Source organism: Daldinia vernicosa, assembly GCF_022497035.1.
Source record: "Daldinia vernicosa strain CBS 139.73 unplaced genomic scaffold F5Y00scaffold_79, whole genome shotgun sequence".
Classification (NCBI taxonomy): domain Eukaryota; kingdom Fungi; phylum Ascomycota; class Sordariomycetes; order Xylariales; family Hypoxylaceae; genus Daldinia; species Daldinia vernicosa.
In genome coordinates, this window is record NW_025953995.1 from 61930 (window position 1) to 86927 (window position 24998).

The 24998-nt window shown below is 47.8% G+C and overlaps 8 protein-coding genes across 8 annotated transcripts; 3 read left to right on the plus strand and 5 right to left on the minus strand.

The window, feature by feature from the left end:
- Window positions 1-487: 487 nt before the first annotated feature.
- On the minus strand, window positions 488-1997 carry F5Y00DRAFT_202818 (uncharacterized protein). The gene is made up of 3 exons (XM_048005380.1): window positions 1447-1997; window positions 1334-1392; window positions 488-1242 (listed from the first exon to the last, which is right to left on the minus strand). Exons 1-3 carry the CDS (start codon window positions 1785-1787, stop codon window positions 512-514), a joined length of 1131 nt encoding a protein of 376 aa, XP_047860205.1. The 5' UTR covers window positions 1788-1997; the 3' UTR covers window positions 488-511.
- Window positions 1998-2891: 894 nt separating this feature from the next.
- F5Y00DRAFT_249119 (uncharacterized protein) lies at window positions 2892-4085 on the minus strand. The gene has a single exon (XM_048009549.1). It carries the CDS (start codon window positions 3650-3652, stop codon window positions 3008-3010), a length of 645 nt encoding a protein of 214 aa, XP_047860206.1. The 5' UTR covers window positions 3653-4085; the 3' UTR covers window positions 2892-3007.
- Window positions 4086-5179: 1094 nt separating this feature from the next.
- F5Y00DRAFT_249122 (glycoside hydrolase family 17 protein) lies at window positions 5180-8708 on the plus strand. Its single transcript, XM_048009550.1, has one exon. The coding sequence runs from the start codon at window positions 5619-5621 to the stop codon at window positions 7974-7976; it is 2358 nt and encodes a 785-aa protein (XP_047860207.1). The 5' UTR covers window positions 5180-5618; the 3' UTR covers window positions 7977-8708.
- Window positions 8709-8918: 210 nt separating this feature from the next.
- Window positions 8919-10384, plus strand: F5Y00DRAFT_202894 (uncharacterized protein). The gene is made up of 5 exons (XM_048005381.1): window positions 8919-9155; window positions 9269-9328; window positions 9400-9565; window positions 9634-10060; window positions 10147-10384. Exons 1-5 carry the CDS (start codon window positions 9010-9012, stop codon window positions 10203-10205), a joined length of 858 nt encoding a protein of 285 aa, XP_047860208.1. The 5' UTR covers window positions 8919-9009; the 3' UTR covers window positions 10206-10384.
- A 274-nt stretch (window positions 10385-10658) lies between these two features.
- F5Y00DRAFT_274156 (P-loop containing nucleoside triphosphate hydrolase protein) lies at window positions 10659-14712 on the minus strand (the record flags this gene model as incomplete). The annotated part of the gene is made up of 4 exons (XM_048013302.1): window positions 10659-11553; window positions 11617-14204; window positions 14280-14606; window positions 14674-14712. The coding sequence occupies 4 exons, from the start codon at window positions 14710-14712 to the stop codon at window positions 10659-10661; spliced, it is 3849 nt and encodes a 1282-aa protein (XP_047860209.1).
- Window positions 14713-16101: 1389 nt separating this feature from the next.
- Window positions 16102-19080, minus strand: F5Y00DRAFT_249130 (glycoside hydrolase family 92 protein). Its single transcript, XM_048009551.1, has 6 exons — window positions 18884-19080; window positions 17772-18834; window positions 17682-17706; window positions 17061-17569; window positions 16909-16926; window positions 16102-16852 (listed from the first exon to the last, which is right to left on the minus strand). The coding sequence occupies exons 1-6, from the start codon at window positions 19035-19037 to the stop codon at window positions 16270-16272; spliced, it is 2352 nt and encodes a 783-aa protein (XP_047860210.1). The 5' UTR covers window positions 19038-19080; the 3' UTR covers window positions 16102-16269.
- Window positions 19081-20425: 1345 nt separating this feature from the next.
- F5Y00DRAFT_202942 (ferritin-like domain-containing protein) lies at window positions 20426-22321 on the plus strand. The gene has a single exon (XM_048005383.1). The coding sequence runs from the start codon at window positions 20607-20609 to the stop codon at window positions 22005-22007; it is 1401 nt and encodes a 466-aa protein (XP_047860211.1). The 5' UTR covers window positions 20426-20606; the 3' UTR covers window positions 22008-22321.
- On the minus strand, window positions 22322-24977 carry F5Y00DRAFT_202941 (WD40 repeat-like protein). Its single transcript, XM_048005382.1, has one exon. It carries the CDS (start codon window positions 24796-24798, stop codon window positions 22636-22638), a length of 2163 nt encoding a protein of 720 aa, XP_047860212.1. The 5' UTR covers window positions 24799-24977; the 3' UTR covers window positions 22322-22635.
- Window positions 24978-24998: the final 21 nt, after the last annotated feature.

The window sequence follows — 24998 nt, forward strand, 5'->3', positions numbered from 1 at the left end:
TTGACAAGGACTGTGGCTACGTATCCAAATTCACCCCTACCATCTTCTGCTCAACGTTCGCATCTATTTTCTTGATTTTTATCCTTCTCCGGCTCACCCAATATGTGCCACAAGTATTCCGAAATTTGCTTAATGCCAAATATTCCAATGATAGACAAACTGCATTAGGATATCACGCGTACCTCCTATTAATGTTCGGTTGTGTAGTATTAATAGATAATTGGAAAGATGGCGATATTTAACCTGGTATTGTGCTCCTCATTAGTCTTTCTATAACGCTTAATAATTCTTATAATATGAGATGACTAGTAACTCGACTATGCCTGGAGGCTATGGTGGTTCATTATTGTGCTTGTCCGAGCTGTTGAATTCTTGTTCGTATCCATTATTCCTCTTCGTCCAGGTCCGCCAACTCCATCAGCCGAGTTCTTCTGGCGTCCAATTTCGCTTGTTCAGCTATTAGATGAGCCATTTCCTGTTGCACATGCGGCTTGTCGGTACTTCCTATAGATTAGACAGGTCCCTTATTCCTGGACATCTCGGCTACTGCTAGCTCGCCGGTAGCTTCGTAGTGACTGATAGGAGGATTGTCACTGGAACCTGGGTGCATGGGCATTGGTTGGCCGTTAGAAAACATAGAATTTTGAAGTTGAGATGGCTGTGACCCTGGGACGGATGGTAATTCCTGGCTATTATGTGCGCTTAGTCCATTGATAACGGTGCCTTCCAACTCAGTAGGTTGAGGAACCGCGGAGTAATAAGTTGCAGCGCCAGTTTTAGGGTCGACATAGGTTGAATATCCAGGATAAGAGGTAGTCTGGGGATATATTTGGATCGGTTGTCCAGCAGGTCCCGAACCAGGTATATAAGGGTATTGGTGAAAGGGATATTGGCCTGGAGGAGGCTGTTGCATGGGCGGAGGCTGACTGGCGGCCTGTCTGTTCGTACGCTTCTTCCGGTACCTGAGTATGAAGAAGACCGCCAATCCAAGACCTAAGAGACCAAACAGGCCCACGCCGACACCAACCCCAACTTGAGCACCAACAGACAAGCCGACACCGTTAGTGTCCGGATTTGCGGACGGCCCTGTCACTGCTGCGCTAGATGACGACGGGGTCCCTGGTACGTCGGTCTCGCCACCCAAAGTTCCCGCCGCCAAAGTCAAGCCAGGCGTCAAGGGATGCGTTTCTAAGATAGAAAGGTCACTCGATGCCCAACGTATCTGTATCATTACTTGTGCATCTATAACGGCGAATCAGCGATTACTCTATCCCATGAGAAATATGATCGAGAAACTCTTGACGGGTCAAGGGGGACTTTCAATATAACATACACGATAAGTCGGTGTTAGTTGCGTAGTAGTTCCATTCATCAGGAGTACATGAATAATCACTGTTAAGAGTTAACCCTTGTTATAACAAGCTAACATAGCTGAGGATAAGTTACCTCATAACGCAAAGAACAGCTGTTTCAGTGGGTTCGACGGATGGGCCTTGAAAATTGCCGTATCGCGAACAGCCAACAGTAAACCCACTGGGACATATGGCGGGAGAATAATAATATGTCTCGAAGTAGCTAGCGTAGCCAGGAGGAGCGCATTCGGGGTTTGAAGTCCAAAACATATCGATATCCGTCGTAGGACGGGTAGAAACCGGAAAGCAGCCATCGGAAGGCGTCCATACCGTAGTCAACGCGGCTACGGGTGGTGTGCCATCGTGATCAAGAGAAGTCGCCCGCGGTGCTAGAGCGGTTGGCGTGATTGTTGTTGTGAGCGGTGCGAATCCCATTGTAATAATTATGGGGATACACCGGAACGAATGACAGCCCACAATGCAACGATCCGAAGCGTGATGAATGAATGCTCTCCGTCATGTAGAGACTAGGAAATGGTTTCAACCAATTGTTAAGAATAAGATGACCGAGGAGAAGAGAGAAGACTCGCGCAATCCTTAAAGAGACATTTTCCCAAATTCTTCTCTCTGACCGTCTCTATCGTCTCAAGACCATTTAGTCAATTCTCGTCGGAGCACATAGGGCTTAAAGCCTTCTTGGCACTGGTAGCCACCACAGAGTCAAGACCAATGGCGGTGATGCTAGGAGACAAGGGCTGCGAATTGAAGTCAATAAAGTTGGAGCTGGTTGCTTAATTCAGTTGCCAAGTGTCATTTTTTTTCCTTGCATACCCAGGGTAGCTTGCTTTAATAGCACTACCTAGGTAGGCGAGCGCTTTTTGTACAGCCAGGCTCATCTCGTGTTATCAGGGTCCATGATATCTGATGCGGGTTCTCGGCATACAAGTTCGTGCATGTCAACACATAGACGGCAGTATGTTGATATTGCGGGATAACTCGTTCAAAAAGAAAACTGTTGGACATGTGCAGAGAGTATGTTGGGTTTCCTGTAAGAGATAATTTATATCCTGATTGATATATGAGAAAGCCAACAAAATATACCCCGACAGGATGGTGAACGGACCAACTTCGTGCTAGTGTACACCGGGCGAGAACGTTCGGAATCCTAGGCGGACAACAGGGGTTATTTCAGCTGTGGTCGTAAATTAAGCGAGAGATACTATACGTAGTAGGACCGAGAAATTAAACGTCTTATTGCATTAAATCTCTGGACAACGGAGTTGCTCCATGTATGTGTGTGTGTATAGAGTAGATCAATGCTACTCGCATATTCCCTGACGTTATTTTACCGGTCTTCCAATCCTATCGCCCTACACATGATAATCATGGGCAGTAGCTAAATAATACGGTCTCAGTCCGAATATACCTATTAATACTTATTAATGTCAACTCTCTAGGTTAGATAACTAGTCGCTAGGTTAGATTAGTAGGGCATAATCGAATTATTAGGACGCCTAGATCAACTGTTTGGTATATATAACCACTTTCATTAAGCAGCTTGCATACTTGTCTTCTTGCTATTACTTAATACAGTCTATACAACCTCCCTATTTGAGGTTTCCAGATTGCGTGTGGTCGTAGTCGCGCTCCGGCACTTAGCGCTGGGCCGCGTCGGCCGCCACCTGTTCCGCACCAGTCGGGAGGCGGTCTTCTGCACCGGGATATTCGGGGTTCGCCTTCCCTCTTGTGCCTTTCTCCACGCCCTCAGGCAGGTCTGCCCCTTTCTGACGCACCCATTTATCACGAGCGATATCACCACCCTCACTCGCCCCAACACCTTCTAACCCCGCATGCTCTTTTTTTCGTTTCTTCATTTCCTCGCCTAGTAGACTGCCGCGCACCTCAGTTGATACTTGGCCTTGGAACGGTTTACCCAGACCAGTATAGAGGGCTTGAGATGTAGTACCGCCAAGGGTATCCGCGGGAGGGATCAATGGAGACTTGGCTGGGAACTCGTTTACGGGATTGGGTAGGAATGTGCTTTCCGGGGGCGCGGTACCAGGGGGATACTTTTCGGCGTGAAATTCCGGCGCGGCATCATTGCCGACCTTAACACCGGGTTTATGCCCGCCAGTTGTGAGAGGTTCTGCGGGTGGCACGCGGCTACGGAACTCGCCCTGGTTATACAAGGATTCGGTATTTCTGGTTGCCGACATTGTTATTGTGTGATAATGAAATATAGAAGAGGAAGATCTCGGATTAGGTTCCTGGATGTAATTGAAAGAACTGGTCAGACTCATCTAAAGCTATGGCCGTAGACCTTCATATAATCAGAGGATATTGAGGGATGAGTAAGGTGACGTCACGAAGATGCAATGGAAGATGCAATGGAAGATGCAATGAGGAGGTCTGACATAACACCGTTTCATCGATGGAGAACAAACGGAAGGGGAAAGCGGTTAACAGGCGTGATATGTGGAGAGAATGATAATGTATGGCGTTTGCCTTCCGCATCACGATCGACTTGATGACAGCATCGTCGGAGCTTTTGCTGCGGATAGCAGATACTAATATATTAATATGTATTACCTACCGATTACCTATCAATTTATCTACCTGATAGGTGATTTCTTTCAATGTAAAGTCTTTATGATGTAAGTTAGGCACCTACCTATATATCCGAATCTGCATTAAGGCTATCGCAGTTATTAGGTAAGTATATCGAAGTTGAGGCTTTAGAGGAGAGCGTCGTAGTGTACATAGTATATCAGATCCGTGCACAGGCATCTGACATGGGATTTCTTCACAGGTTACGGATTCGATAATAGATGGTTAGTTAGCCAACCACCGATCTACGATTCCCTTGTGGGGTGGGTCAAGGGAAAACCGAGCCCTCGGGGCGGTTGTATGCTGGCATTTAACGGTGTGGCACTTTAACCTTAGGTAACTATGTGCTGCTTACTTCGTGTAGTATTTCGTGTAGTATTTCGTGTAGTATTTCGTGTAGGTATTCTGAGTAGCATTTTATAGCAACCTTTTCATTTTAAATGCGGAGGGTATGAAATTTGTATGAATAGAATAAAAATAAATATCTGGATCTGTAAGGACATAAGAGAATTGTTGTCAGGTAGGTACCTAGTGTAGATGATCGATCGGCGGTTGCTGGGCCAAATTCGCTACCGTCGATTACAAGTTACAACATCAACCAATGGAATGGGCCTACCTACATACCTCACTGCATATGTACATACCTACTATGGAAACAGGCCAAAGTTTAACGAGTGGGCCAGGTACCCATGGGGCGAGCTAGTCAAAGGACTACACAGGTACCTTGTATGTCGATACCTGCGACAACTTGAAAGGCGCTTGGACTCACGACCTGGGTACCCAGATATGTATTCGGTTAGATTTGGCAGGTACTTTTCAATACAATGCCTGAACCAAAACAAGGATTTGAGCAGTTTAGATCAAGGAGGAAGACCAATACATTAGATAGGTACGAAGACTGCGGGGTTGGTCAGTAAATAGGTATTCCGTACCTATATATGTATTATAGGTATGGGAACGCATAACTACCGGAAATTGGGAAAGTTCTAGATATAAGCTTTACCATGTAGGTTTCTTGGTACTTACCTTTCTTTAGAGTTGTATATTTTTGTTATATGCTTCTATGTACATAGTATATTGAAATAGCTAGGGATACTTTCCTGATATTGGATGTTTATACTCTAGGTACCTACCTTGCCTAGAATAGAACTAGATCGGCATCAGTTCTAATTCCAGATGGACCTGCTACATAGTGTATTTCCATTCAAGGCGCATGTAACCATACATAGTACATGTAGTACAATACAGATGCTTGTGTTACCTCTAATTTCTAAATCCACCTCAACTTTCTATCACCTGCTACTTCCCATTGTTTGTCCTTTAGCCTTCAGGTACTCTTTCATCGCCCTTGCTGCCTTGGTCTCTACTGTACGTATACCTATACAATCTACTGCTAGTGATTTAAGTTCACTCAGGTACTACCCAGATAGGTACATGGTTGATATCTGCGCATGTCCAAGGTTGTTTACTTGTGTTTACATGTACTAACGTTATCCCACTTGCTCAGGGACCGGACTTTTTCGAGTCCCACTCCTTCGTAGGGCCGGTAGCGATAGCTACATATGCAACTGCACTAGGTGATAATATCGAATTGAACCTTGGAAGGTCCCGGACATCCCTCCTCCCTCCGCCTTGTTCTATATACTTTCTTCCTAAGTCATGAGTCGTCGATACTCTTTCAATTCTGAACCTGACGAGCGCAACCCCCTCGACAATTTAAACCCGAACTATCGCTACGCACATTCCAATCGCCAGCAACATTCTCCCTCTCTTCCTTCCCATCCTTCCTCGCCAACATTACAGTCTCATTTCTACCAAGATTTTCCCTCTTCCTCTTCTTCTTCCGAGCCGTATCGCCATCCAGCACACCCTTTGCCCACAAAAGCATCAATACACCCCGGCGCTCACCCCGACTCGGCATTTAACAGGCTACACCAGAATAGAAGATATATCGGAGGGGTAGAAAGAGCCGTCGCACCTGGGACCGGGATTAGAGCTGAAGCTGAAGCCGGAGCCGGAGCTGTAGCTGGGGGAGCTTATGCTGCGGGCCAGCCATCTTTAACTGGACCCATCCCGCCGTCCCACCGCGAGAAGAATATATCTACTTGGGGACACGAGACCCCTCAGTCTAACGTCACTCCGGGTGCCGACAATTTTAGCGTGGCTGCTCCTAGTGGAATGCCCGGTTTAGCTATGAGTGTCGCTGATAGGAACGCACGAGAAAGTGGACTAGAAGCTATGAGACAAGCTCAGCAATATAAAGAACCACAGCGCCAGCAGGCCCCTTACTCGGATGTCTACCAAGCTACTCCATCGGAGCAAGCCCCCTACGACGAGCCTCAGAGCCACGCATACGATCGGAGTTATGACACGTCGCCGGGATACGGTTCCGGCCCATATCTCCCATCCGGTCAGACCTACAATTCCTCGCCCAGTCTCGCTCCATCAGTAACTGCGGCCATGTCTCATTCGGGCCAAGGGACGCCAACCTGGGGTATGCCGGGCTACTCTGGTGATCCGTTCCGGGATCCTCATATGGCGTACGGCCAAAGGATGGATCCTAGGCTAGGCGAGTTCAATCCGAACGACATTGACGATGACGGCGATGACGGCCTCGAATACCGACGTTCCACTCGGAATAGCATACTGAGTCTAGGGGGGTCGAGTCATCGAGGTGGTAACGGCTCTGCAGCCGGTGTCGCTGGTGCTGCGGCTGCCGGCGGCGTAATGGGCGGGCTGATAGGAAGGAATCGGAATAGCGGTATCAATTACGACCCAGTACAAAATGCGAGCTCTACTGGCAGGCTTGACGACGTAAGTGGTGGGTATAAGGCGGGCGCTGGGACCGAGAAACAGTCCGAATGGCTGTCTAGTCAAAATAACAAGCGCAAAAAGTGGAAGTGGTTTGTTCTGGTTCTCGTCGGCCTTGTTATCGCCGGTGGAATAGCAGGTGGCGTCGTCGGCGGGATCTTGGCTCATAGAAACAAAAGTAGTGGCGGTTCGGGCAGCTCCAGTGGAGTCCAATCCGCTGAATCGGACACAGCTATGAATGGGGATCTGGACGACACATCTACTGAGATTCAAGCACTAATGAACAATAACGACCTGCACAAGGTCTTTCCCGGTGTTGACTACACGCCTATCAACGTTCAGTTCCCGGATTGCCTTGAGAACCCGCCTTCCCAGAATAACGTTACCCGAGATGTTGCTGTCCTCTCGCAGCTAACAAATATCATTCGACTCTACGGCACCGATTGCAACCAAACGGAGATGACGATCCATGCTCTACGACAATTAAAGCTCGAGAATGATATCAAAATATGGCTTGGAGTATGGCAAGATGGAAACGCTACTACGAACGAGCGCCAGCTAAGCAAGATGTGGAACATCTTGGATAAGTACGGGGCTGACCCATTCAAGGGACTCATAATTGGTAACGAGATCCTGTTCCGAGAGCAGATGACCGCTTCAGAGCTTAGTAAACTGCTGGACTCGGTGAGAACCAACTTGACTAAGCACGACTGGAATCTCCCCGTCGCCACGAGCGATCTCGGTGATAACTGGGATTCGCAACTGGCCAGTATGAGCGACTACATCATGGGCAATATCCATCCTTTCTTTGCCGGTGTTAATGCCAAGGACGCCGCTTCTTGGACGTGGCAGTTCTGGGAGAACAAGGCCCACGGATTCTTCAAGACGGAAACTGAGAAGAATATTATCTCCGAGATCGGCTGGCCGACGAAGGGTGGAACTAATTGTGGTGATGACAAGATAACAGATTGTCCTAACGGATCAGTGGCCGGCATCGACGAATTGAATACACTGATGGAGAACTGGGTTTGCCAGGCCCTCGAGAATGGGACCAACTACTTCTGGTTTGAGATGTTTGACGAGCCTTGGAAAATCAGCTTCGATACGCCCGGAAAAGAATGGGAAGATCAATGGGGCCTCATGGATGTCAATAGGAACCTGAAAGAGGGCGTCAAGATTCCGGACTGCGGGGGTAAAACAGTTTGAACGGTAGGGGGGAAAGGCTACTTGCCTCCGTTCTTGAAACGGGCACTGTGATCGACTTGATGAACAAGCGGTCATGAATAGTAGCCTGGCTAATACTCTTGACGGGATACCTCACATGATCCTCCTGAATTCGAAAACGGTACAGGGTTGTATTATACGGAATGTCTCGGGTCGAGTATCGTTTGTGTTTAACTATAGTTCTACGAACACGATTCCCGGCGCAGAGGACTGGGGGAACAGAGCATTAGAGAGCATCAATGGAGGGTATGACTTAGGTACCTAAGTAGCGGCAAGATGATAATTGTCATCGTGTACGCATAGGATTATCAAGGGTTACAGTTCTGTCGTTACGGTGTTGCGGAGCCTCCGGTTCGGTATATATTATAGGCTTACACGGAGATTTGAATTCTTCAGTGTGAGGTTCATTTTTCGGGGGCTCAGTTAACTACGTTCACTTTGCGGTATGAGGTAGATGATCAACATGTTTAAAAGCAATGAACTACGATTGCCTACAAGCTTATGTATTCATCGCATCTAGACATCGTGGATTCATGTAATTCCGTTCTCGGATTGTCGACATATCATGCCGCCTTATATAGAGGTTGTTGGAAGGAGCTCAGGGTGTAATCCACGTCACCTGGTACGATAAGGTACGATAAGGGCCGTAATGCAGCTATTTAAGTAGGGCCTGTAAGGCCACCAGACTTACGAATAATCAACGCACATTTCAACCGATTGACCTGTCTACAGAGGTACATGTATTCGTAGGATTTGCCTACATAGGTACGTATGTACCTTGGCACCTCTGTACACATACGACGTACATAGGTACCTATGTAACGATGTACTAACATTGCAGGTAATGACGTCACATGACTTGGCGTCGCTTTGGCGATTAGCAGCTCCACCGTCCATCCATCTCCTTTTTTATCAACCATTTTACTTAAGTACCAGCACATCTCTTATCCGTATCGTGAGTAGACTACATAAAATCGTCATCTGAGATTATGCAATAGATTATTATATATCCAAGATGAACATACAACCTAAACTTAACACTTCGAACGGTGCGCGTACTTCGAGAAAACGCAAAGCCTCTTCCCCCTTCCAGGAGGAGGATTGTGCGAAACCTAAGAAATCTCAAAAGAAAGTCGATACTGGAGAGAAACGTTTGAGAAGGTCAGCCATATATCTGCCTATCCATCTATCCAGCAATCGTCTTGTTTACGATCGTATAACTATAATAAATAATATGCAAACAAACAAATAACTAATGCTTGTATTACACATAGATTTCGTGCTAAACCTCCCCAAAATTTCTCCGCTGTTTATGATCGAGCTACATCGCAAAGGTTCGCACATTCTCATATAGATGTCAATACGCACCTAAGATATAAAACACCCACTGATCTCGTTAACTCAGATTCTACGTCCTCGAGAGGACGCGCGCTGGCACGGCATATTGCCCCGAGGAGTTCGTCGAGTTAACCGGCTCTACTGGTAACATCTACGTCACCCACATTGCACAGCAGCCTACCTGCACTTGTCCTCATGCCCAATCCGGCCATCAATGCAAACATATTATATATGTTAGTCTCTCAAGGTCACATCCGACGTCTCTAGCCTGGCCCGACCCGCCCTAATAACCGTTGACTAGGTCTTGTCAAGAGTTCTTCGTGCACGCTTCGACCTGGTTTATCAGCTTGCCTTGCTAGCCACTGAGCTGCAGGAAATCTTAGAGAATGCCCCTCCCATCGAGACGGAAGGCCAATCCGGCGCAGAGACATATGACAAGAACCGCAAATCCCTTGAGGATGACTGCCCAATCTGTTTCACGCCTTTTGAAGGTGCCGAAGACGCCGTCTACTGCCGTGCAACCTGCGGGCAGAATATCCATAAAGAATGTTTCGAGATGTGGGCGGTCACCAAACGGAAGAGCACCAGGGATCAGGTGACTTGTCCTATGTGCCGCACCCCGTGGCAGGGTGACGATGATACAATCAAGAAGATCAAGAATAAAGGCGTCATCGGCTCCGATGGCTACGTAAATGTCGCTGATCAGCTTGGAATCAGCCGTACAAGGGGTGAGTCGGTGTAGCAACGTGCTATAACCTTATACATCTAGATACCCAGATCTTTATGTACCTTATAAGCTAATATATGGTTATAGACTACAGTACCTACTACGATGGACCTCGCCGGGGTGAAGGTTATAGAAGGTGGTGGTGAAGTATGCACTCACTATGGGCCTCTCGACGCGGTTTCTGTTACACAGTTAGATTGTTGCAGCATCCTCATAGAAGTCTAGCATACCGCGGCGTGGAGCTCCGGGACTATTGTAACTAATATCGCGAACAGCACGGGGGATATAGTATGATAACCAGCTGAGCCTCCCCATATGCTGAGTATATACTGAACAAGAAAATTCCATCGAATCCCCCCCGTTCATCATATTGCGCTACGAAACACCCGCGCTATACTTAATTAATGATTATCTTGCCATGCAGTCAATAGTACGTAGCCAAGAGCAAATGCTTAAATTATTAGCTATAGACTAGCCAGTCACCCTTTCCACTGACACTCGAAGCTAACATCAGCCTCCTACCTAGGTTTTCAGATCATACCAGAATCTTCGAGGCCTCGATAGCTTCCCGTCCCCGGTTAAAGAGTCAAAACAGAGAATTAGAAAGTAATCAGGTCATCCTCTTCAACGCTACTACTCAGTCTCACCGCAACATCACCCTCCACTTCTCTGTCACTCTTCGCAATAGAAGTTGTGTCGGTATAAGTGGGCAATTCCCATTCTGGCTTGTCAGCCCGATATCCTGCAGGCACTGTCGCAATATTAGAGGACCACGAGCTTTCTTGAGGTTGCGGACGAGAACCCAAGGCAATCGCTCCCGCCTGCGGCTGCGATGGCGTTACGTTGGTGTTGTGTTGCTGTAAGCCACCCGGGGCTGGGGGTATGGCTGAGCCGTATTTAGCTGGTGTACTAGGGATACCACCATGACCAAGGTTCAATGAACCGGTGCCGAGGATAGCTGTCTCTACATCATCCTTGAAAGTAAGGACTTCATCGTTGTTCTTCTCGGGTGATGGTGAAGTCCTGGCAATAATACTTTTCCCCACATTGCGCACACCATGGTCGTCTAACGTTACTGGCCTGAAGGTATCTTGAATCGCAGTCCCTGTTAGCGGATGAGAAGATCCCGCTAGAACTTCTCTAGACGTCCTCTCATCGTCCATTTGAGCATCGAAGTCAGTCCATCCATACCCCAAACCCGGTCTGGAGTCAGGGGGGCGTCGACTACCTCGTAGATTGCCTCTACCACCCAATGCTACATTTGCGCGACGTTGGTCCAGGCTTATGAATGGTGCTACCCGGGATTTATCATAGTCTACACCCGGCTCTATGCCGAGAGTCCCACCCTCAGGTAAAAATTCATCGTGAGGATAAGCGCCGGTGAAATCAGCACAGCTACACAGACATCCCTCACCACAAAAACGTTGACACCTATGGCCACACGAGAGGACTCGTTCGCATGGTTCTCGACAGATCAGCTGATCATGGGTCGCCCTGGAGAGACGAGGTTAGCTATACTATAATGGAATGTGATGGGAGAATGACTTGTGTACATACCAATGGCATCGACGTCCGCATAAATGGCCACAACCAAGCCGATCTGGACATTTCAGATCACAACCGCCGTGGCAGTTAACCCAGTCTTCTGGGTGCGACATCCAAGTTGTCCTGTGATGCTTCTGGCATGTAATTGGGAAACGAGATTCTTCTCCAAATCGACCTTGCGCCTCGAAGACTTGTTGTACCTTTCCCCACATGTTCCATGATGCTTCGCTAGCAAATGCTAGATTAATCATGTTGCCAAAGACGTAAAAGCCGCGGCGAGCTCGACTGATTGAGACAACGCCACGGTTCCTATCTTGGAGGAAGCCTGCTTGGTGCGGTCCTTTAGGACCCTTACTTCTCACTAGCGACAAAATAACAATGTCGTTTTCCTCTCCTTGGTACGAGTCCACCGTGAAAACGTTCGTAAAGGGCGCCCACCGTTTCATCTTATTCTTGAACTGGGTGATAATCTTCTTTCTTTGACCTCGGTAGAACGTCAAAACGGTGATTTGGCTTGCTGGTATACCGTTCATGAGTAGATAGTCTATGAAGTGGATTATCATCTCGGCCTCTAGGATATTAAACTTGCTCAAGTTCTCGTCCTGGCCCTCGGTCCAAGTATGATGGAAGAAGAATGAAGGGTACATCATGCCAGGAATGGGCGGTCTGGCGTGGCCTTGGGTTACCACGGGATGATCTTGAAGGTCTGGATAAAATGGGTTCAATATCTCACGTAATGTCGGGATCATTCTTCGCTGCATGTTTAGGAAGGTGAAAGGCATATTCAGATAGACAAGGCGTTCAAACATAGACACCCGCATGCAGAACGGCTCTCCCCCTAGGCCGGGTGTATCGCTATGCGGAGCCAGCTGTTGATGGTCGCCGACTAGAATAAGTTGCTGAAGCGACTCGTACAATGCGGAAAGGATATTTGCCTCCCGTGTCTCAGCTGCCTCCTCGATCAACATAGTGCGCGGTCGGAGAGCAGCTAGCAAACCACGATACTTGCATAAGCCCGTGGTAGTGCACCCTATAATCTCAATCTGCTGCGATTTGATGCATTGCGTATCTTTGTACCAGCGGTTGATCTTGAGGTTCTTCGTGATTCGAGCGTTGTCGGCCAGTACGTCGCGGAATCTTTGGCGATGCCGTAATAGTAGCTCCTTTTGCCAGGACTGATAGACGGCACCGCGATACTTAACGTCTACGTCCCATAGATTCGGCTTACGGAGCTCTCTGCGAACAACAAGGTCATCCTCGGTATAATTGTGAGTATTTAAACCTGTCCATAGATGCTTAATTGGCAAAAACCTGCCTTCTATGCGGCCGGTGTTCTCATCCTCATCATCAATACAGTTGTCGAGCTCCATATCGTAATCCTCCACCTCTAAATCAATACTATCATGGTCTTCGAACGCTTCAAATTCTGGATCTTTCTCATCTTGCCGTTTCGCCTGCACGAGTTGATCTCCTAGCCACTCCGCCAACAGGCCGTGTGGTTGGCCTTGTGAGGACGGTGCGTCGCTCCATTCCTGTTCGGCAAGGAGAGACTCGAGCTGATTTTCCGATATAACACCCGTAGATCTCAAGATGTTGGGATCGATCAAGTTATCGGGGAAGACATTGTCGATGATCTTCTCTAGCTCTGTGATATTCCTCTTGCGAGCCGACTCGAATGTTCTGAAATCTCTGTCTGCTTGTGGGTTCAATAACGTCCTAGTGCGCTTCCGAAGGTTGTACATGCTGTAACGCTTGATCTCCTCGTTCTGAGTGCGTCCACCAAGCCGTACAACCTTAAAGCCGGCATTGATCAGTTGAAGCAAAATTTGATCAACGGCGTGGTTCGTCTGAGCCGCGACAATAATTACATTGCTACCTTTCTCTTGGCTTTCCAAAAGGATCCGTAGAGCCTGCACCGAAGTAAATGTCTTCCCAGTCCCAGGAGGACCCTGGACAATCGCCAACTCTTTCGTTAGGATACGATGTACAGCACTGAGCTGAGAATTGTCCAGGTTGGTGTACCGAGAAAGCTGGCCGTCAAAGCCTTCGAGTACGGAGTAGTTCCGAAGAGGTTCACACACCTCGGCTATCTTCGCGTTTTTCTCACTCTCTGTCATTGATGAGGAATCTGGGATGTGATGCACAAGTGACCTAACGTCCCGGAGAGGATTTTCTTGGACGTATTTTGCGAGGAGATCGCTCTTGTCTGCCTGGACCAAGTACTTGTCAAGAGGGGTCTGGTTGGTAGCTACGTGCTGTAGGCCAACCATGCTATGACGAACAGCTTCAAAATAACCATAGCGTGTCTCTACCATAATGAGTTCTTGGTTCGGATCCATAATGGCATCGCTAGGATTAGCCCATTGAAAGTAAATTGTAGGTGGGTTTTGGTCGAGTCCATCTCGAATTCGGTGTTCCGATATGATAGCGGGCATGCAAATCGTCTTAAAATGATCTTTTGCGGTCGATACGGCGACCAAAGTTCCGACCGTGAGTCGTCGGGTTTGACCCCAGCGGATCTTCTTACCAGATCTCTCAGTCGAGAATTGAACCTGGCACATAGGACCAAGGCGGGTCATCAAGTACCCTCTGACAAAAACCTTCAGACGAGCGACTAGTTAGTTCACGTAAGGCTACCTGGCGACTCTAGGAGAGGCGCATGAGGCTTGACTTACTTTTGTGTAAATACATGTCTCTCCGTCATCCATCATGGTAGGTTCATCTTTTAGTTTTCTAATCGAGTGGCGTAGCATAGTAATACTTTCTTCCCTCTGGAGACGGTAATGCGTCTCGAGGTAAGTGTTCTTGTTCTTCCATGGCTCTCTCCATGTGTTAGGCAGAAGATTTTGTATCTCGGCCAGTTGCTCCGCATCATCCCAATCAGGGTTGAGATCCTGACTCGTAGGTAATTCGGGGTAATTTAGCCATGCTTGACCAGGGATAGGAGGAGGTGGACGGTCCTGGTCAAAGTTGATATGGTGCTTAATGATGTCTAACTCGCGCTATATGTAGGTAACTATTATCAGCACACAGTAGAAATCGTTAAGTGACCGCCGCGCGAAAGTTTACCTGAGTATCGGCAGCATCGGAGCTGCTGAAGTCGCCCATAGCTGCCTACCTGGTTGTTAAACCTATTCGGTAGTCGGTAGTGCTTGAGGAGATATCGTGCCTGGAATACCGGGTTAGTGCAATTAAGACCTTGGTGCTCGATGTCTATTGGCAAGGAAGCATCTACCGAAGTCGAAACCTCTACGTAGGGAGGGACGGTCCCGATGATGGTTAGAGGCTGAGGTAAAAAATAAAAATAAAAATAAAAAAACATGAAAGGGGAAGAAGGAGAGAAGGAGAAAGACAAACATGAGACAATGTGTAGGTACCTAATAGATTGGATCAAACATTTCGTCGCGTCTAGAGTAGTTGCCTTAAGACTATTGTTGCCCTGCTCTTGCCTTGCTATTAACCACGGGATGACCTCAGTTTCCTGGATATTGAATGCCGTTAGTATTCTTGCCCTTGTACAAGAAAATAAGGAAGTAGCTTACTTAAGAGTTAATAAATGTAGAGATGTGTGCCTCTTTGAAAGTAAGAGGCAGTCTACAAATATTACATGTACCTAAGGTTACCCGTGTACCTTCCGTAAGTGTTTAGGTCGGTATGTAAACAAGGTGCATATGCCTTAGTTAATGAGCTTTGCATAACTTAGGGGGGTAGAGAAATTACAGCAAGTTGCTTCGAAATTCTCAAACCAGAAATTTACATTATTATCTTTTCACTGGGTACCTACATGCATATCATGCCTCAAAATATGCGGCACGTTTAGCAAACACGTCTGCGTCCTACCTATCTTCCCTTTGTTAAGTCCGTTAAATCAAAACAGGTGGACATTATGTCTTAGATAATATTATAGAGATGATATAATGACAGGTTACGAAACCTCACCAACCGGCTACGTAGGCAAACTTGGCTCTGCGTGTTTGTAACTCTGTTTGCAATGTACAGAGATATAGAAGTATTTGTCCCAATGGCCAAGTCTTTATAAAATACAGGAAGCACAAACTGAGTGATTTAAGAGCACCGTTAATGTGTATTAAGGTGTATTATATCTTGATTATTATGTACCCTAAGTACGCTATTCTGTGAACGTTACAAATACGCCTTTCAAATATGACGGGTAGGATTATGCCCACCACAGTTCAGTTATGGGCTTATAGGGCAGTATTATTCTATGTAAGGCGAAGTTATCAATAATAGAAATCTCTTGTTAAAAACACGGTGATGAAAATGAGTGTTTCCCTTAATAGTATTCAACAACGAAGATACCTTCTGTAGCTGTCATCGAAGTCATAGAGCTGGCTCGAATAACCCGCCAAGCATGTCACTGGCGCTCATGAAAATCTATCATTTCCTCAAATAATATCAGCTCTCCTTTTATTAAGTGTCATAGGTAATATATACCCCTCCCCCTCCCCAAAAAAATCTATTTAAATCTCTATTGTGCTATGGTTAAGCTGGTCAACTACCATATTATATTCTTGGTTCGCCTGGTATTTTATAGGGTGACTGGGTATCACTATATGCCAAAAACATGTTGAATATATTAATGGGCTATTGTATGTAGAACGTTCCATGTCTAGGTACCCAAGTAGGTAGCTACCTACTCTATAATCAAACCATCACCTCACCCCAACTAGGTGGTCGATCTTCTAATTTGGTGCCCCATTCAGACTCCTGGCTTCCAAGCACCAGTTCCATTGTCCACCCCTCATTAAAAAGGGAGTGAGTGATCCAAGATTTAGTCCACGGTTGACCGTTTACTGTTACGTTCTGTACGTAGATATTTTTATATTCGGCATCGAATCCGACGGTTTTAATCTGTGCCGTCTTCCCCGTTAGAGGACTCGTTATGTTAACCTCCCGAAAAAATGGCGCCGAAATGAGGTACACATCTTGCCCAGATATCGGGAAGAGGCCTATCATCCCAAATACGACGAACGCTCCCATCGAACCTGAATCATCATTTCCTGGTAGCCCCCCGTGGGATGTGTTAAATGCCGACGGGATATAGGTGTGTAGCCGTTTCGTGGATAACCCAGGACGACCGGCATAATGATACAAATATACCGTCGAAAAAACGGGCTCATTAGAGATATCAGCTAGCCCTGACGTGTGAAAGAAGTCAAGGCGCTGAATAAATGGCTCCTCGCTCCCCATTAGCTCGATCAAGGCGGACATCGACTGCGGGACAAGGCTATCGAGTTCGTCAGTCGTATAAGACGCTTCGCTTGGAACGAATCTATTACTTACAACTGGTATTGCCAAATACTATTGGGATAAGAATCAGTAACCACCATATTTAATAGTTTAATCAAGAACATATGGAAAGAAATGGGCCACTGTATAAACTCCCACGCACTCTCTCACTTTAGCCAAGAAGATAGTAAGCTCGGGATACTAACCTGGCTTCAAAGGTCTCACTAGGATTGGTGGTGAGCGAGCAAAAGCTTGCAAGCACCGAACATGCAATCGGATCTTGAAATCCCCAAGTACCATTCTGGTACTTTGGTTCCACGAAGCCCGTAAACCCGGTATCATTTCCATCGATAACCGAGCGCTGGTCTGACTTCCATAGGTACTGCCAGTTAGCACTTCGTAGAACATATTTATCGTATAAATCGTCTCTCCCGAGCCCTTGCGCTAATGTGGCGAGACAATAGTCATTATACGCGTATTCGAGCGTCCTCGAAATACTGCGCGAGTTAGTACCGAATCCCACCGGATCAAAATCTAGGTAAGGGATATATTGGAGATCCTTCCAGCTCCGTAGGCCGCCCCGACCGTGATATGCCCATTCCAACGGTTCGACTTCGGCGTCCTGTATGATAGCCTCAAGCGCGACGTCCCAGCTGATGCCTGTAAGATTTTTGACGTAAGCATCGACAAGTACAACATCCGCATTTGAGCCACCCTGTATGAGATAGTAAGTATCGCATACGAATGGAAGTTTAACGAGAAGAGACGTGAAATAAGAGGGTTTTCGATAGACACTGATCCCATTAAATAAATTCAGACTTCCTTACCTGGGTCCAGCCGTTGCTAAGTGACCTGGGTACGTAGGATATTGGGTTAGTTCTGCCCTGCGTACAGCGATCTAGGTAATGACATCTTACATGTGACAATCGGGTAGCCAACCCTCGTGCTTATAAATATCTAAAAGCGAGTTGACCATCTGAATTTGCGCGTGTGGATCGAGGATGGTGAGGAGCGGATGCTGAACGCGGAACGAATCCCAAATACAATAAAACGAGTCGAAGTATGGTATCCCACTATTCCAGTAGGGGTTTTCGTCGGTATAGTTCTGTGGGGAGATCATAGTGCGATACAGACCGCTCCAGAAACTAGTTTGGAATTCCTCACTGGCACCGCCAGCATCAACAGATATCGGACTCAACTTCTCTCGCCATGCATCTTCTGTATGGGCCACGAGTCCGTCAAAGTCGTTAAGCGGGCTGGGAATTTCCTCTGCTGCCCGCTGGCAAGCCTGATCAGCACTTATGAAACTTATTCCCATTCTGGCGGTTAAGGTGTTGTTAGCCAGGTTGCTGAATCCAACCCACCCGCCGGCTTCTAAATAAAAGAGGTTGAAACCACGAGTGACGAAAAGCTCTTTCGGGTCCGTCCCTGCTCGGTTGTTGACCCATACCCCATTTTCAATGACATCGCCGCCAAAGAAGTCCACGCAGAAGTGCATCACGTACGACCCAGGTCCAAAACTGGGGAGAAATGTGCCATTTCCCTTCAGCCGCCCGCTTTCGGCGTCTACGCTAACTGAAGCATTTTGGCGGCTTTTCCACAGGTCCGTCAAATCGAGTAGTATTAAGGGATACTGATCATCCCCGGCCGGAAATTCAAACCTATATAATGCGGCGTGATCGCTAGAGGTCATTGTGGCCTTTATCCCCGAGACCAATTCCACCCCGAAGTAGCCCGGCCGAGCAACCACCGAATCCTCAACGTAGTGAGTAGCCCTCTCGCTTATGAGGAAGTTACAATTATTCACGTCACCCCCAGGACATATCTGAGGGAATAAAGGGAAATTTCCTAGGCTAGGGTTCCCACCGGTGCCGCTGTCGTGAGTTGCGGAGAAGCCCGTGATACTTGAGCCATCGGTTGCGAAACCCCCGGTATTCTGCCCATCCACATCCGCGACAGGTTTTGCCAAAGCGTATGGCCCTGCAACATTGTGTTTAGTAGATGACTACTGAGAAATAGAAGGACATACTTGTGGCACCCGCAAATACATTTCCGCCATTAGTGCTACCGATAAGAGGATCTACGAATTGCAGCACGTCGACACAGAGTGCCGTGAGAGGAAAGATCGTGGAAAAAAAGTAAATAAGTTGCGGGGTCACTAAAGACAGTCGCCTGTATGCCATCCTAAGTCAATGAGGACCGCTGTGGTAGGATCATGAATGAATATATCCTTACTGCAAAAATTGATGCAAAAGAGTAAATCAAAGCCTACCAGTCTAGAATGATATTGCGTTAAATCTACTCCCTCGATGGTGGCGTTTTGCGACCTTCCTGAAATGGGTGACCTTACGAAGGTTACCTACGTAGTAAACGGCCATGCGGTGATCTTCATAATTGTGGAGAGCATTGATACTCCAGCATTTGAATAGAGTATCTACCTTAGGAGGTAGGTTATCTATACCAGATACGTAAGGGTTCATTCCTAAGGAATCCAGCGCCCCAAGACGACCGCCAGTCTAAACAAATTAGAAGAGCGCGAAGGGATGAGCCGATACAGCATCGAATATCACCAGGATTAGCTTATCTACAAGGGATTGTATTGTTAGTACCACCCTCGTGAGGGGTCGTAAGCAAGGGACTTATCCACGCAATCCGGTAAATAATCGATTTACTTAGCTACTTAAGGTACCGCTCTTTAATAACAACGTAAACATGGTCTTTTCGCGGCGATGCTGGTAGGTGATGCTGGTAGGCGATTGAGGTTTCAACTATTCAAACCGAATAACCACAACTAAGAGGGACAGATGTTTACGGGTATTTTGGCTAATAATTTACAGTAGTCTACTAAGTTGAGAAGAGCTGCACCCAATGCCGAGAGGTATTAATATATCACGAGCAGTAAAAAGACGGCGAAGCTAGATATATAACAACTTATCTGCTTAGGTGTAGCACGAACTAGAATACTGGGTACTGACACCAAGTTCACTATCGCGGTCATTGACCTCGGCCTCGGCTCCACGCTGGGCAACGTCACCGTAACCTACCTGGACATGATTTGGAGTCCGGGACCGAGTATTGCTCATCGTATTCACATCTGATATCAAACTTTAAAGCTTGCCCTCTAGTAGATTTAAAGAGACGAAGAGAGATGTAGTTTTCTCTTATAGCAGCTCGAGGAGGTCTCTCGTTAGCATCTCGGCTTCTTATAATCGGATGATGATAGCGGTCCAAATTAACCTTATCCTTTCGACTCCCGTTCCTCACCCAAAAAAACATCCAAGAATTTGGCATACGTCTCCTTCTGCTGCGAGCGAGCTGCGACGTCTCTATAATTCGTTCCACGCGTATTTCGTCTGTTGATGACGAATAGGCCGTGATGAGCAAATCCATCTGCTAGATCAAAACGGCAAGGGGGCAATTGAAGGTTTCCCAGTAAATAAATGACGTGTACGCTGCCTCTTTATCGTGGCCTCCGATGTTGACAATATGGAATGGGATTACGATTTCGTAATGTAACTATCATGGAATACATGATTATGACGCTAAGAATCTGAACACGGACAGATAACTTTACCGAGAGGTACTTCGACTCGTCATGATAACCCGATCGTGCAGCTATACTATAGAATCTTACCGCATATAAACCGCATATAAACCCCTTGACGCATTTGGTTTTTAACGAGTGGTTAGTCGTACAGGCATTTGTATTCGGGCTTCTTTTCCTGGTTGCTAGAGTCAGTGTAACAATAATCATGGTACACTTCATCGGTTTAGCAAGTGCCGGCGTCCTGGCACTCGTCGTGCCATGCTCTCTTGCAGTCCCCTTCGTCTCTGAAGCTCAAACTACCGTGCAATCCGACGCGACCACGACAGTCCCTGTTGTTCCCGTGACGAACGTGACCTCTCACGGCCCATACACCGGCCCACCGGCTACGACGACCGGCGCACTATCTACAAAGATCACAGCTTTAAGCATCCCAATCAGGCCGCCAGAGCCGTACAAGCTGCAATATCCGGCAGACGGGCAGCTTCACCAACCACAACCCGCACCATACACGCCTAACGGTGGTCTGGGAACCAATGGGTCCGAGCCAGTGTATCGTGTAATAAGCGATTTTGACTACGAGTCCATTGCGCTAGCCCTTTATCAAGAGTGGATCGAGCTCGATCTCTTCCACTGGGGTTTAGCCAGGTTCTCCGCCGAAGAGTTCGAGGCCGCCGGATTGAATGCCGAAGATCGGTATCTCATCCAGTTCATGGCTGAACAAGAAGTTGGTCATGCTACAGCTTTGACTAACTTGCTGGGAGACAACGCTCCGGTGCAGTGTACTTACAACTACCCAGTAACAAGCGTGCGAGAATTCATCGACTTCAACCAGAAATTAACCCGATGGGGGGAGTCGGGCGTATATGGTTTCTTGAATCATCTTGATTCGCGTGAAACGGCTCAGATACTTTTGCAGTCTATCACCACAGAAGCACGACAGCAGCTCATTTTCCGCCAGTTCGATGGCCTCTTTCCTATGCCAATATGGTTTGAGATAGGCATCCCACAATCCTGGGCGTGGTCCCTCCTGGCTCCGTATATCTCGTCGTGTCCAGCTAATCAGACTCGCCTCATTTGGCAGAACTTCCCTTCGCTACACGTCATCAACCAGCCAAACCCAGCTCGTATCAACGGTTCTAACGCCTGGAACGAGACCACCGGCGGGTACGCGAACACACTCAGCACTCGAAATATCTCAGCAGCAGATAGCTGCTTGCGCGGTGATATCGGTCAAAACTGCAGTCCGGCCATCACGCATAATAGGACCACTCCATTATCATATCCCGGCCGTCAAATTTTCCTGAGGTGGGATAGCCCCGGAGATCTCATCGGGCCTAACAACAGCTACGTTACTAGCACGTCGGCAGGATATCCCAAGTTCGCCGCCTGGGTCTCTCAGCTCAACGTCACCTATACCCCCTTACAGAATATCAGTGGCAACACTGCATATACCATTCAACCCAACACCTCGACATATGAAGGCGACCCTGCTGTGAACGGTACTATCTTCTTGGCTATCACAGACGACGATCTATACGTCACACCATTCAACCTCACCCAGATCAACCCACATGTCAACGCATTAGCCATCTACCAAGCGGGATAAGCTGCAGCTCTCAGTCGATTTCCAAATGCAGACTGAGTATGGAGAATAGTCTGTTTGAAGCTAATAGGCCAAGGGTAAGAAGAGAAACGATGGAAAACTAAGCAGGATCAAAACATAGACCGTAAAGGTATCTTGTTACGCGCACAAGATAGACTTCATAGCCATAATAAATCAGAACCCAAGCTAGCCAAAATTTCCAGCCGTCATTATTCTCTCATCGCTATCGACACTATACCGTCTCTAGAGTGAGTGACAATATTGGAAACATGTTCGGATCTATCCGTCACTTACTCCAGGAACTCTTAGCTCCTTGTAAAACACCAGGCCGAGATACTGTAGCGACATTGTCGCTAATTCTTATCCTGTCGTCTAGCGATAGTACTTAAAATATGAATTCCGGCCGACCCCGTAGAAAGCACCATTGCCCCGCTTCGCCGTTTCCAAATCAAATGTTGGGTATCTACTTTTCCAAACAAGTTGTTGAATCAACGAACTAAAGAAAAGGGGGAGGAGAAAGCTGCGCAAATAACGGCAGATAGGCTCGCGATAGCAACGCGCACGGAAATCCAAAAGTTCCGAGTTAGTATCGATCCGGTAAGTCCGATAGAATATCGGTGGGCGGCTGCTATCACGATGGAACGTTTATTTCATATCCAATAAGTACTTCGGTAGTTGTCCCTTCCCAGCCTCGGTTCCCCGCAGCTGATATCATGAAGCGACTTGACGGGTCAATATATAAGCTGGATATGACACCGGCACGTGGCGGACCAGGAATAATCAGGAAAGGTGGTGGCGAGTGTTTAGATGAATGCTCGGAGCGAAGGTCGTAAAGTCGAAGAATGTCGTGAGAGGCGCAAACTAGATGCCGTCCGTTGGGCATTGATCGAACGCAGCTAACTGGTCCACTACCACCAGGAAACTTGAAAACCCGTTCTGGTTGCCAGCCTACGCGACCACCCTTTGCCTTCTGTATGCTGAATTCCTCCACCGTGCCGTTTCTCCTGCCCGCGTATATCCAATTGCCATCCGGGCTCCAGCACGCCCCCATACACCAGGGAGGGACACCATGCCTGTTCCCAATACGCGCCACGGGATTTTGCATTCGACGATCCCAAATACATAAGGTCCCATGGATAGACGCGGAAAGAAAAGTGCTATCCGAAGTCTGCGTCATATCGTAATGCGCAGGGGGCGGAGCGGCGAAAACAGCGGACGGTGACTGAGGCAATTCCCCTTGGCCACCCTGAGTAGTTGGCAAGGGCATATCTGCTAGCTGCGATCGGAAAGTGTTATCACTTGGGTTTATTGACTGCGAAAAGTCCGACATGGAGGGCAGAGACGACGGGTCGAGATTTCCATCGGTCCTAAAAGAACTGAGCGCATTGTCGCCAAACAGAGTAGGGTCTGAGGAGTTCGAATTAGGAAGAGGCTGAGTGGTTGGCACTTGACTCGACCCTGGTTCAAAGGTTGGACCAGACAAATTATAATTGCCTATCGCAACGTCGGCATCCTGAGCCGAATCTTGCATCATCGCTCGGGAAAATTCGTTGTCCTCTTCCCCCTCATAAGCGCCCATCCCGTCGTTGTCACCGAAGAGGTCGGAGCCGCCCGTTGGGCTGCCACCGAATAGGCTGTCATGCGCAGGACTCCCTCGACCATCAGGCATGGCATCTCCCCCGTTAGCCATCTGGTCAGAAGCGCCATTCACTCCTATGCCGTTCACGCCAGTGTCGATATCCATGCCAAATGTGCCATCCATCTCAAACTTTAAGTCGCTGTCGGCGCCAGGATGCGTATTATTGCTAAAGAACGTATCGCTCGGGATCTCCTCTTCGCTGGCTTCCGGGGGAATCGGTTGTCCCCCCATAGGCCGAATCTCGACGGCAGAAATCTGTCCCCCACTTCCATCAAACTGACGTGCCACTTGTCCCGTATTCAGATCCCAGTCAAATATATTCTTATCCCAGCTGCCACTTAGTACGCTCTTCTCGTCCGGAGAAAGAGTTAGAACGCTGACGGCATTGGTATGCTTCTTGAGACATGCAATCCGTTTCCCTTCGTCGTGACGCACGCTTTGGAGATTAATGCCGCCGCTCTCGAGGCCGGACAGGAGCCACAAAGCTTGGGAGTGGACAGCTAAACTATAGACGGGGCTAAGGACCAAATCTTCTTGCCGTACAGGGGCAGGTTGGGGCTCGGCATTTTCCCAATACGACATCAAGACACCAGCCTTAGTTACCGAGTCGACGAACGGATGACGCTGCGCTACAGTCAGGAGGGTCTTGCCGTTGATTGTAGCGGGCCCGTCGTACTTCCTGATGTATCCATCGCTTCCGCCTGTCATCCAGTAACGAAGATCGGGAGTTATAGCTATCGCGTTGATACTAGTAGCCATGGGAGCTGCCATGGTCGGAACGATATCGTACGTAGCTGCGGTGAGCACTTCCGGGCGAACCTTGGGCTTCCACTTGGGAGTAGCGAGAGGACCGGGGGTAGCCGAAGTTCGAGTAACGGCTGGGTTAGCCAAGCCGTTTGGTTGTTGGTGGTCATGAGCGTCTTCTTCGTCTTCGTTCTCGTGCTGGTCGGGATCATCATCTTCCTCTTCGTCGTTTTCGTTCTCATTATCGTTATCGTTGTCATTGTCGTCTTCGTCGTGGTCTGGATTGTCATTCTCATCCTCGCCATCTACGTCCACGTCGGCGTCACCATCGCCGTCCGCATCGTGGATCATAATATCGTCATCGTGCTCGTTATCCGAGCTCGCATTAGAGTCTCGGTCAAAGTCGTCCATTGCTGAACAAGGCTATCCAACTACGATTGACTACGATAAGGCGCGATGATGTCCCAATCTAAGAATGGCATTATACAGCCTCGTTCGGGATTCTTTAATGTATGTTGTAGCTGTTGTAGCTGTTGTAGCAATATTAAGGAAATATTTCTATGTAAATGTATGAAAAGTGAAGAGTGAAAAGATGATAATATAACTAACCT